Source organism: Canis aureus, chromosome 14 (assembly GCF_053574225.1).
Source record: "Canis aureus isolate CA01 chromosome 14, VMU_Caureus_v.1.0, whole genome shotgun sequence".
NCBI classification, from domain to species: domain Eukaryota; kingdom Metazoa; phylum Chordata; class Mammalia; order Carnivora; family Canidae; genus Canis; species Canis aureus.
In genome coordinates this window covers 61,875,934-61,887,846 of record NC_135624.1, presented here as the reverse complement: position 1 = coordinate 61,887,846, position 11,913 = coordinate 61,875,934, and the positions used below count along the sequence as shown (strand labels likewise).

The following is an 11,913-nucleotide window of genomic DNA, read 5'->3' as shown; positions in this document are numbered from 1 at the left end:
TAATACTATCTTAACACTGAGCAAGAGCCATGTCCAAATGCTTGTGGGATTTTTATACTATTTTTGATACAATTTTAAAATCAATTTTAAAGACCAGTGCATGGTTTTATGACTACTCAAGAATACTTCTAAAATGAGAAGACAGATACAAAAAAATATGACGGTAGAAAAAGCAAGCCTCCCCATTGCACTCCCCAAATCACACTTAGTCATAACCTGAAGAGAACATATTTCATAGCCAAAAACCTGTGACTTCTCTGGTTATTTTTTTTTCCCTACATGTCAAAAAAAGTGAAAGTAAATGGCAGGTGGTATTTTCAGACATTCTCATTTCACTTTTGAATGCACAGGACAATATGCAGTACTTTTAGTGACTTGAAACAATCACAACGAAATCAGTTATTAAAGAAGTATCTCCAGATTTTGAAAACAAAAGAAAAAGTTATACTCGTGATTATATGGAATTGACCCAATTAGAATGTTCACAACACTCCAAACAGTGCTGCTGGCTATGGCCTTCTGGGTAGGCAAGACAAACTCCTATCCAGAATAGATGTCTAGTCCTATAAGAAAGAAATGGCTGATGCTTTCAGGATGGAAGGGTTCCAATGCAGTCAATACGTTATCAGGTGGCCAGTTGGTCTCCTTATGGAACAGTGCCATCTTGTGGATTCAGTGTGTGTCTTTGTTGATGATGGTAGGTTGGACATTCTAAGAAGGCATTTGTTAGACCGGTGTTGGTTAAGTGGTAAGCACATGCTGTTGGACTCATATGGAGCCCCCATCTCTCCCACTGCAGCCATCTCATTTATGCACCCATCATGCCAACACTTAGTGATACTGCACTAGAGTGACCAACTATGCCAGTTTACCTAAGACTGAATTTCCAGAATGTTAGACTTTTGAGTTTTAAAGCCTGGCAGTTCCAGGCAAAATGGAAGAAGTCAATCCCCTGTTGATACCCCTCTCACCAGCACATTCCTGATGGCCTTGGTGAATGGTGTATTATCTGGTCTCGCCCATGCAAAATAATTCTGTGATGAGGTGTTGCATAATATATCCATTCCACCATGCCTGAGTCTCTGAGCCTTTAATCCCTTGTCTCTAACCAAAATTCTGGAATTTTGACCCTGTTTAATATGGGCCATTGTTTTTTCCTGGCTCTAAGAGCCACTCCAGCAGCAGATAGGCATCATTCCCTGAGTACCTTGGTAGGTACTCAGTCCTATATACTGAGAGACTGCCCCGAGTCAATCAACCCCTCCTTATCCAGCTTTATGTTCCAGACTACTTAAGTAGATCAAGCATACCCAAATCCAGTCAAACAGAAAGTACTCACACAGCCCCTGATGGCACCTACTGCTAATTTTTGCAGCAACTTTTTCCTCTCTCTTTAGCCCTGACACATGCCCAGATGTAATGTTATGTTGTGACCAAGCCTTAATTAGAGGACTGGCAGCCAGGAGAGGAGATGCATGCAGCTCCTGAAGAGGACAGCTATCACCTCTAGGAAAGAGGCCTCTGCATCTCTGCAGAACACTAACTCTCAAAAGAGAGAAAAGACCTACTTCTGTGGATTTAGAAGGCTCAAAAGAAGTCTGCTGAGCCAAAATCTTCAGGGACATCTAGCCAAATATCTACATTCTATGTATCAGGTCCCAGGTCTTCCCAAGTAGGGTTCTGATTTTAGAATAATAGACCTGTCTCTGTTGAGCATTCAACAATCATGGGAGTTCAGCCAGTCTATCCAATCCTGTGTTTGGTATTGTTTTCCTGCCTATCTACTGCATGAGATGAGGACTTCTTAATAATTGAACAAAGAGAACCTCTGGATCTCATACTCAACTTTCAATTATGTTAATTTCCCTCAAAATTTCATTATTATTATTATTGCATTATGCAGCATACACACAACCTAGCAGCAACCATGCAATTTGACTGTCCTTATGTTTACCACCCCCTCCTCTCTACCTTTCAAATACATGAATCAGCACACTGACCAGTGCATTCACCTCTACTAACATGCTGGCCTAGCTCACTAGTGGTAAGAGTTTTAATATCACGCCTGTGTTAGAGGCTGTCGGCATGCCACCTACCACCAAGTCCTCATTACCAGCTGGGAGGTGAGTCATCCAGGCCCCAAATCTCATTTTATTCCTTTTTTTTTTTTAAGATTTCATTTATTTATTTGAGAGAGAGACAGAGATAGCAATAAAGAGCACAAGTGGAGAGGAGATGGAGAAGCAGGCTTCCCACCTGGCAGGTGTCTGATGCAGGGCTCCATCCGAGGACCCTGGGATCATAACCTGAGCTGAAGGTAGACATTTAACTGACTAAGCCACTCAGGCACCCCTCCCCCACCAATCTCATCTTAATGCCTGTTTTCTTGGAGCTCTCTCACTACCACCTAATGCAAGTTGGATTTTCTGGAAACAAACACTTCGGAAACGAAGTACAAAGGTGAGTTTCCTTTTGCTGTTAAAGGAAAAGGAAGTGGGATTGGGCAGGGGAGTTATCAGACAGCAATGCCTATCTGACAAAATCTCTGCCTACCAGCTGGGAACTCTGGAGTAAATATGACCTGTCAGAGAAATGCATATTATGTGGCAATAGCTGTACTTTTATATCACCACCTCACTCAGTCATTGAATGGGAGCCACCAAGAGAAGAAAATGCCCTTGACTTTAAAACTGAGGCAAACCTGGACAAAGGTAGCAGCTACGGCCTGTCAGGGTTGTATTAAGCATATCTTTTTATTCTCATGATTTGATATCTGGGACTTTGCTAGCCCTAGAGGGACTGCTGCTCCCAGGGCTAGCTAATACCTAGAGACAGCAAATAGCTCCACCCATGAGCGAGTCCTTCATAGGCAAACCAGCCAAGCCAGAGCTCATATCCCAAACATCTCCTTTTTTGAGCTCTTACACTCTGAGCTATTATTCCTCTGCCATAGAGGAATGCGCCCTCTATTATAGTGAATGTACCCGGGCTGTGTACCAGACAATTTAGGGACAGCTCCTATACCACAGGGCTCACTGAAATTATTCAGACCTACATCCTGTAGTTGCTTATCTTACCTCACTTGCTTCTTCTGATGAAATTACAAGAAAGGCTTTTGTTCATAGTTCCTCCTTTTTCTCTCTGCCTCCTGACTAACCCTGGTGCTTCCCCAGGTGGCCCCACCTAGTATGGCATGCTCCTTCCTTTTGGGAGCAGTAAATAACAATCTTTTCAATAGCCACCATCTCCTGATCTGCTGGCCTTAAAATACCTAAACAAACATAAAATTTATAAATCTATATTTTAAAATACAGTTACTCATATACTTTGCAGCTGAACACTTTATCTTGAAAAATGATCTGAAGGATATCTCCATGTATCCTACAAGAATGATCTTTTTAAAAAGCTCAAACATAGCTATGGTACTTCTCATCCATATGAATGAATGCTTAACCACATGCCAGGCAGAGATGACAAGCTCTGAAAACTTAACAGTCCTTTCCCCCACGGGCCTATGGTCTACTGTGGAAGAATGTCAGAATGTGTATTGAGTTCTGAAATGAGTATAAAAGGAGAAGCAAATTGATGTGGATCATCCTGAAGAGGAACCAACCAACCTATCCTAGCAATTAAGATGTTCTGGTGGAGAAAGAAGCATATAAGCATACCTTAAAGACGAATCAGATTTGAGAATTTAAAAGAAATTTATTTAAAAAGGTGGAAAAGGATGGTGAAAGCCAAGGGAATAGAACTGGAGGAGACAGAGAGGGCAGTATATTCAAGTATCTAAAGGAGACTCAAGGGCAGCCCTGGTGGCTCAGTGGTTTAGTGCTGCCTTCAGCCCAGGGCCTGATCCTGGAGACTAGGGATTGAGTCCCACGTCGGGCTCCCTGAATGGCACCTGCTTCTCCCTCTGCCTGTGTCTCAGCCTCTGTGTGTGTGTGTGTGTGTGTGTGTGTGTGTGTGTCTGTCTCTCATGAATAAATAAATAAAATCTTTTTAAAAAATAAAGGAAGTACAATGGATAGGATATAGAGTGAGGGGGGAAAAGGTAGGAGAGGAAGGTAAAAAGGAATAGACAAGGCCTAGAGTCTGTGGGACTTTGCCACCCATGTAAAGGAGAATGAACTGTATGTTAAATGCAAAAAAGCTACTGAAGAGTTTTTAGGATGGTGACATAACTCAATTTGCAAATGGTCATTCTTATAGGTATGGAGAATGTACTACAGTGAGAAAAGATTAGAGATAGGGAAGCTAATCAGAAGAATGGTAGTAAACCAGCTGAGGGATTGTGGTGGTCTGGAATCACATGGAGGCAGTGGGGCTGAAGACAGAAAGGAAATGGGTTCAATAACTATGTACATAAGACATTTAGAGATGGAGTCAAGAATGATATCCAGATTCTAGTGTGAGAAACTGAGTGAATGGGAGGGAACATGGGGAATACTGGAGAAGCAGGTTTAGGAAGAGGAAAGATGAAGATGTGAACACCAAGCACAAATGGAAAGATTAGCCTCCCAAAGGAGGACAGAAACCTCTTCCACTATAATAGGAAGGATATAGGCAGACACATAAGATATATGGATATGACAATAAGTAGTCGAAGGAGTGGCCATCTGAGAGTGTCTATATCTTTCTCCAACAATAGAACTGTAAATAATCTGTTAAAAGCAAGAACAGGGAATAAAGAATAGAAAATAAATATTTGGGGAAGAGTAGAGAAGATCTGAAATGGTTTTTATAAACACTAACCTAGAAACTGACCAGAGAAACCTAGCTATATTGCTGGACAACACTGAAGAACCAGTTAAGCCCAACGGTCGTTAATCGATAATGCAATCAATCTGAAAATAGATACTACTTAAAACATTTGCAGGTATTCATATTAGTCCCTTGTTATCAACCAAATAAAAAAAATCACCTAGGAGACTTTTGTGGATATACTGGATAACTTTGAGTTTATCAGCCAGAACCTTCAGTTGATAAGATCACTTACATTATATATTAACATGTATTAGATTAATTTGCCTGGATTGCTTTTCTGAAGGTAAAGAAGAAGTGCAAGAACCAAATTTATGTTTATGCTCAGGAATTTACCCTCCATAGGAGAAAATAATTCTATGCAGCACAAGGGAGATTAATGTGGAAACCTTCACAGAGGGGTAAATGATACATACTTCTTCCTTTAATAAGATTAAAAGGAGGGGATCCCTGGGTGGCACAGCGGTTTGGCGCCTGCCTTTGGCTCAGGGCGCGATCCTGGAGACCCGGGATCAAGTCCCACGTCGGGCTCCCGGTACATGGAACCTGCTTCTCCCTCTGCCTGTGTCTCTGCCTCTCTTTCTCTCTCTCTCTCTCTCTCTCTCTCTCTCTATCATAAATAAATAAAGATTTTAAAAAATTTTAAAAAAGATTAAAAGGAACCTATGACCAAGATGCATCTTTGACCTCTTACTATTAGAAACTGGTTTAAAAAACTTACAGGAGGAAAGCACAAGAAATCACTGGCTGCCAACCTGAAAGCCATCATAGGAGGTAATAAGCTCTGGATTACTTGAACCACATTTGAACAAATGCCTTAAGAATAAGATTGGTTTGGAGAAGCAAGATCACATGTGCAAATCTAGGTGGGTTGGGATTTTAGAAACATTCAGGGCCATTTCCAAAGTACATGCTCTCCACATCTTAGGTAATTTTAACCCCTACACACATACATGCACATACTACCTTGAGCATCAGAGGTGAAGGAATGACTACATTACATGTTGAACATGCCCCTGCTTTAAATGAATTTGTTCATTCATTTGATTTGATTTGACTGAATTTAAGTTTTACAACTCTATGAGAGTAGTACTTTAACTCCATTTGTACATGTAGGAAATCTGAGGCTTATAAACAATTTTTCTGAACCCTGTTGGGTAGTAAGCAGAGGAATTTAGATTTGATTCTAGGTGTATTCTAACTCCTAGGAGTGTCCTGTTTGCACTGCAATGTGCCTTCTGAATAGACAAAGGCCACTGAAACATAGTGAGATATGCTGATTCCCTAACTTCCAACTACCTACAAATGATAATATGCAAAACTAAATTTGGCCACACAAACAAAATCCAATTATTACCTGATTTTAAAATGTACCTTTATAATAAATGTAAGTGTGTATATTTAAATAACACTTTACAACTTTCAAATGGTGGGCACATCAATTATCTTTCTTTCTGTATCTATATAATAATTCTGTGAGGGAGCCCATGACACATTCACTACTAACCATAGCCATATGACTGCGCTACCCTGAACCTGATGACTAAACATTTAAGTTCCAAATTCAAAGAAGATACCACTGGCCCACACTTTCTTAGATCATCTGCTTTTTGGTTGTTTTCTCTGCTCATATTGTTATGACGGGCTCCACTGAATGATTCATACTTCTGTCAAAGCAAGGTTTATTAGTATACATTTGCATATTTGGAGATATTCTCTTTACCATGATATCTCCCTCTCAGCCTAGGCAGGCAAAAGACCAATTTTGATAGCTCATACAGGGCATGATTTATCTTCCACTAAAATAAATTATCTCTTCTATTTTCCCGAACCCTATTCATGTCAGTCCCCTTAAGTTGGGTTGTCTTGGTTTTGTGAATGCACAACTGGAGAAGTAAAATCAAGCATATGACAAGGAAACAGAAGATTCTGTTATTTTTGGTATAACGTCATTCTATATTCCTTATTCTTACAATAGGCTGCCCCTCAAGAATAGAAAAGTCAAGACTATCCCGCCACTCTCTGAGGATCTGAAGATTAAGATTCAACATCTTTAGAACTAATCTCTATTAAGAGCAATTCCTTTGCCTCACAAACTATAATTTCATGCCCCACCTCTCTTTCTGTGTTGAGCTCATCACAGGCAAGCAGGAAGTTGCTTTCAGACTGTATGCAGTTTTTTTCCCCATGCCACTCCTCTGATTCACTCCCAAGATCTGTTGTGAATAGTGATAGGGCACTAGGGTCTGTGTTAATACACTCAGTTACTGAACATTTAAATAATATGTGTTGACTAAGTACTTACTCACTAAAAAAGGCTTTTGCTAAATTTCCAGGAAATACAAAGATGGAGGAGAAAGAGCATGCATCATTGGGGGAAAGTGCTGTCAACAAAAAACAGAAGGCAAATACTTCACATCCTTGAAAAAATTATTTTTAAAAAAGTAAATTTGTAAAACCCATTAAAATATTTATATAGTTTGGCCCAATACATTATTTTTCCTTTCCATTTATTTCAAGGGAAAATTTAGCAGTGGAGTGAAAAATAAAAAGTATATTAGTTAATGATAGTCATTGAAAGAATCACCTACTTGGGGTGCCTGGGTGGCTCAGTCTGCCTTCAGCTCAGGTCCTGAACTCAGGGTCCTAGGATCGAGCCCTATTATGGGCTCCCTGCTCACTGGGGAGTCTGCTTTCCCCATTGTGTTCCCCTCCTCAAATAAATATGTAAAATCTTAAAAAGAAACCCTACAGTTAATAAATAAATAAAATCTCAAAAAAAGAATCACCTACAGATTTTATGATAAATCTATTCAGTATAAGATGATTTACCCTTTAAAATGCAAACATTGAAATTGTTAATAATTGATGAATCTATATATTATATCAGTAAGTTTTCTTGAAGTTTGAAATTACAACAAAATAAAGTTATGCACATTCTAAAGAACTATTAAGTCCATATACAACTACTAAAATAATATATATATATAGCTATTAGACATAAAAATTTAATAACAGAGGTATACTTAAAAATTACATTAAGTATAAAAAGCATAATACAAAGTTATACACTATGATATAACTGTATGAAAAAAGCTTATACTTGCTTAAAGGTTAACATGCAAAATGAAGATAGTTTGCTTAGGTAACTCACAAAAGTTTTTAAAATATTTTTTCATGTTTTTACTAAAAAAATTAGATTATCAGGCATGAAATATAGGATCTGATGAAAATATATAAGGGAAGGATGGGGAGGATCCACTCCTTCAGTTCCTCTTGTCTGATGTACACATTATATAAGAAATTGAACACTTGTCTAGTTGAAGTCCTAGAATGAATTCATTAGCCATTAGCTATCAGTGATTTACAAGATAAAGGCATAGAATTTGAGTTGAAAACAGTCCTCTAAAGCCACCTGATTCAGCTTTCTTTCTCAGTAGGTTAATCAGATTCATAAAGGAATAAGTGATTTTTCCCCTTAGACTACACAATTAGTTGGTGAATAAACTAAGAATAAAATTTAAATTTTAGTACGCAGTCTAATTCAATTCCACATTCCAATTCTATAATATGCAGGAATTCCCACACAGTTACCTCAGCACAACTTTCCAGATATATTTCCTACTCCTTCCCAACACATGAGACAGAGATGTCCTTCCTCACTTCCACACTGTCCCTGCCTCTGTGTTTTCATGGGCTCTGCCCTGGCCTGCAAACACTGCCGACATCCCCCTCCTTACCCTCACCCCACACATGCTCTGACTACAGTCTACCATCCACTCATCTGCTACCGGTAGTGAGTTAGAATACTTTTTGCAAAAGACATACTTGAAAAAAGACAAAGTCAACTTTAGTTACAACTGTTCTGCTTCCTTATCCAACAACGTGTACTCCTACTCAGTTACTTCTCTAAATCTCTGTTTCACATTCTATAAGAAAAACAGTATTTTAATCACAGAAAAGAGTGAAGTCAGAGGTAGTACTACCATGAGTGCTTAGAAAGTATTTTCTGATCACCCTCAGCTTGCAGAGAAGGAGGTGTGTAACAACACCACACAGGTAAGAGGTTGTCATATCCTCTTGAATTAAAAATTCACGTGGAGTAGTTGCAAGCTTTCTCAAAATAGTTATCACCTGCTATCATGTTTTGTCACAATTTACCAGAATAAATAAAGTTTTTACTGATTTGTGAAGTCACCTGTTTCTGATTTCATCCCGCAAGTCATACTATTGGTTCAAGTTGATTCCTTCAGACTTGTTTAACAAGTTAGATTTTAATTATGTGGGATTTCCTCCTTTGTCTTCAGCTCCTTCATAGATCACACATAATACATGAGAGTCATTCATTTGTGTAGAAATCTCAGAGAAGTTAGATAGGCAGCAGAAAGGATCTCTTCGTTATTCAGGATCAAAATGTATAGGTAAGTCCTGTTTTTGTCTCTGTAGTTTTAGAAATTTTATGATTCACTTAGGGCATGTGAAAAATACACAGAAGCTGAAGAAATTTGGCTGTGTCTAGCAATCTTCTTGTTACTTTTCCAGAGCCTTCACTGAAACTTATATTGTTTAGAGAATACATTTGATTGTTTAGATAATATGTTTGATATTGTTTAAATAAGGTGCTTGCTGTGTGACTGATTATTTTTACAAAATGAGTAAATAATACAGTTGAGGGTTATAACTTTAAGGAAGTGTTTTTGTTCTCTCATGCTTAACTGTGCGAAGAGTGATGTGTAGATTTAAAAAAATGTAATCAGTAAAAAAAATCCTCTGTTGTTCTAGAATTTTTCCAGGATTCTGTATTTTGACTTCTGTATTATTACTAGCTTGAAATACACAATGAAACCTGAAGTCCTCTTGAAGAAAATAAGATAACATTTGTCTACTTTTCATATACCTGCCATATCACTATTTTTGAGTAAATTTTTATTAATATGTAAGAAAAAATAGTATTTGTTTAGTTTTCCTTTTAGTTAATGAATACTGATTTTTATATACATGCACACACAAAAAAGGCAACAAATTGTGGTATCATCTACTGTCGGTGCAATCTCAGTCATGATATAATTTGATGTGTTTGTATGTGCATCTATGAGTGAACATATTGTTCATTTTGTTTTTCCGTGAACACAGAAAAATATGATACAAGCCATTTTAAAAAGGTGATAAAAGCATAAGCAATGCATTAGCTATGTTGTGTAGCTCAGTTTACTTTAAATCTACCAAACTTTAGAAAACTCAATCAAAATTTAAATTATTTTAGTAAAATATGTATACAGTTATTCGCATTTGAATATAAATAAATACACAAGTGAAAAATGGGTAGCCATCTAAGTTTCTAACAAGAAATAATTAAGAATTAACAGTAATATAAATAAAATAATTTCATATTCCATAACGGATATGATGAATTCATTAAAAGAGGTTAAAGCCTATGAATTTGTTATATACTATACCTGTCCTCACTTTATACAAAAAAAATCACAGAATTGTATTTATTTATTGACTATCACTTCAGAAAGTATACATCTGAGAAAGTCTAATGAAGTATATAAAACACTAATCATATTTGTTGGATTACAGTGGTAAGCTTGGGGCACCTGGGTGGCTTAGTCAGTTGAGCAGCTGGCTCTTGATTTCAGCTCAGGTCATGATCTCAGGGTCCTTAGATCAAGCCCCAGTGACAAGCCCCATGTCAAGTCCCAAGAGGAGCCCTGTGTTGGGCTTCATGCTCAGCGAGGAGTCTGCTTCAGAATTTTCTCTCCCTCTGCCCCTTCCCCCACCCTCTTTCTCTAAAATAAATAAATAAATCTTAAAAAAGGAATAAGGTGGCAAGCTTATGAATTATATTTTTTCCATTATTTTAAAATTTCTATAACAATGTAATATTGTCTTGATAATCACAATACAGTCTGAAATGCATTTTGCTGAAACATTTTTAATTCCGTAAAGAAGTTTCTCTGATTTTTCAAAAATTGACCCTTAAAAGCAGCTAAATGTACATCAAAATATCATTCAAGGGATAATAAAGAAAGATAAACAATGCAAATAAATGAAAGAGATATACAATTTCAGAATGCCTTGACTCAATCTAATTCCTAAATTGATTTACCCTTACATTAAATGACACTCAATCAGAACCAAATTTTCTGATTACAAAAGACTCTTTGAAACCTTGATTTCTACAGATCACAGTCCGAGATATTTTATCCCCTTAATAGCCTACATCTATTAAAAACCAATTCATTGTTCCTTTTTTAACCTAAAATTTATGTAATTCCCAATTAATTTCATGGGTTGGTTTGTTTTTACCAAAATGAGATCATCAGGGTTACCATGTCAAATTGATGAAATTTGGAAAATAACTTACGGATCCTCATCCACCAATTTGAGGATCCATGGCTAGAAAACTATGCCATCCACCAACCTGAATAAAGAGCAGACTTTTCAGTAGAAAGCAGAAAGCATATTCAAGTGGACTGGGGAATTAAAATTAGACAAATTTGCAGTCTGATAGTTTTACTGCAAAGCCAGTTTAATATTACAAGCAATAAATTAAATCATAGAGTTTCCTTCTCTGCTGGAATATTCCTATCAGCATAAAGGTATGCTATGCTATCTCCAACTTAAATCTCAACCTCCATGATTTTCCAATTCCTCCATATGCTCTGAGAAAGCATCCAAATTGGATAAGGGGAGGAAAATAAAAGTGTATAATATATTTTTTAGGTGATTCGAGGTAATTTTTGGTAGATCTCCAGGTGGAAAATAGATGCTCTTGGACAGTTTGCTTACTTTTATATATAAATTAAAGCCCCAGGCCCTTCCAGGTTGTCCTTTCCTAAAGGTTACCCACCTTTTTTACACCTCTCCAAAGAAGGAAATCCTATCACAGGGCTCAGGAACCTGGACAGCTACATTATCATGATATAATTGTTATTCACTTCAAATCTCTGGGTATTCCAGACTTTGTCAAGTCTACATAAGGTGTGCGTATGTCCACCAGATTACAGTATGAAAGTATGAAATGAGGTTTGAAAAACAAGATAAAGATTTGTAGGCTGGAATTCAGAATGCAGTTTAAGGAAAGACTTAAGGTAGGGAGCATATCTCAGCTCAGGAAGAGACAAGTCTTAGCAGAATGCCTCAGAC

The 11,913-nt window shown here is 37.5% G+C and overlaps 1 protein-coding gene across 1 annotated transcript in view; it reads left to right on the top strand.

Moving 5' to 3' along the window:
- Nucleotides 1-9,051: 9,051 nt before the first annotated feature.
- The window catches only part of TMPRSS11D (transmembrane serine protease 11D), a 54,616-nt gene continuing 51,754 nt past the window's right edge, over nucleotides 9,052-11,913 (top strand). Inside the window, exon 1 of the mRNA XM_077846632.1 lies at nucleotides 9,052-9,182. Coding sequence (XP_077702758.1) covers nucleotides 9,175-9,182 — 8 coding nt within the window. The 5' untranslated portion in view covers nucleotides 9,052-9,174. The remainder of the gene's footprint in view (nucleotides 9,183-11,913) is intronic.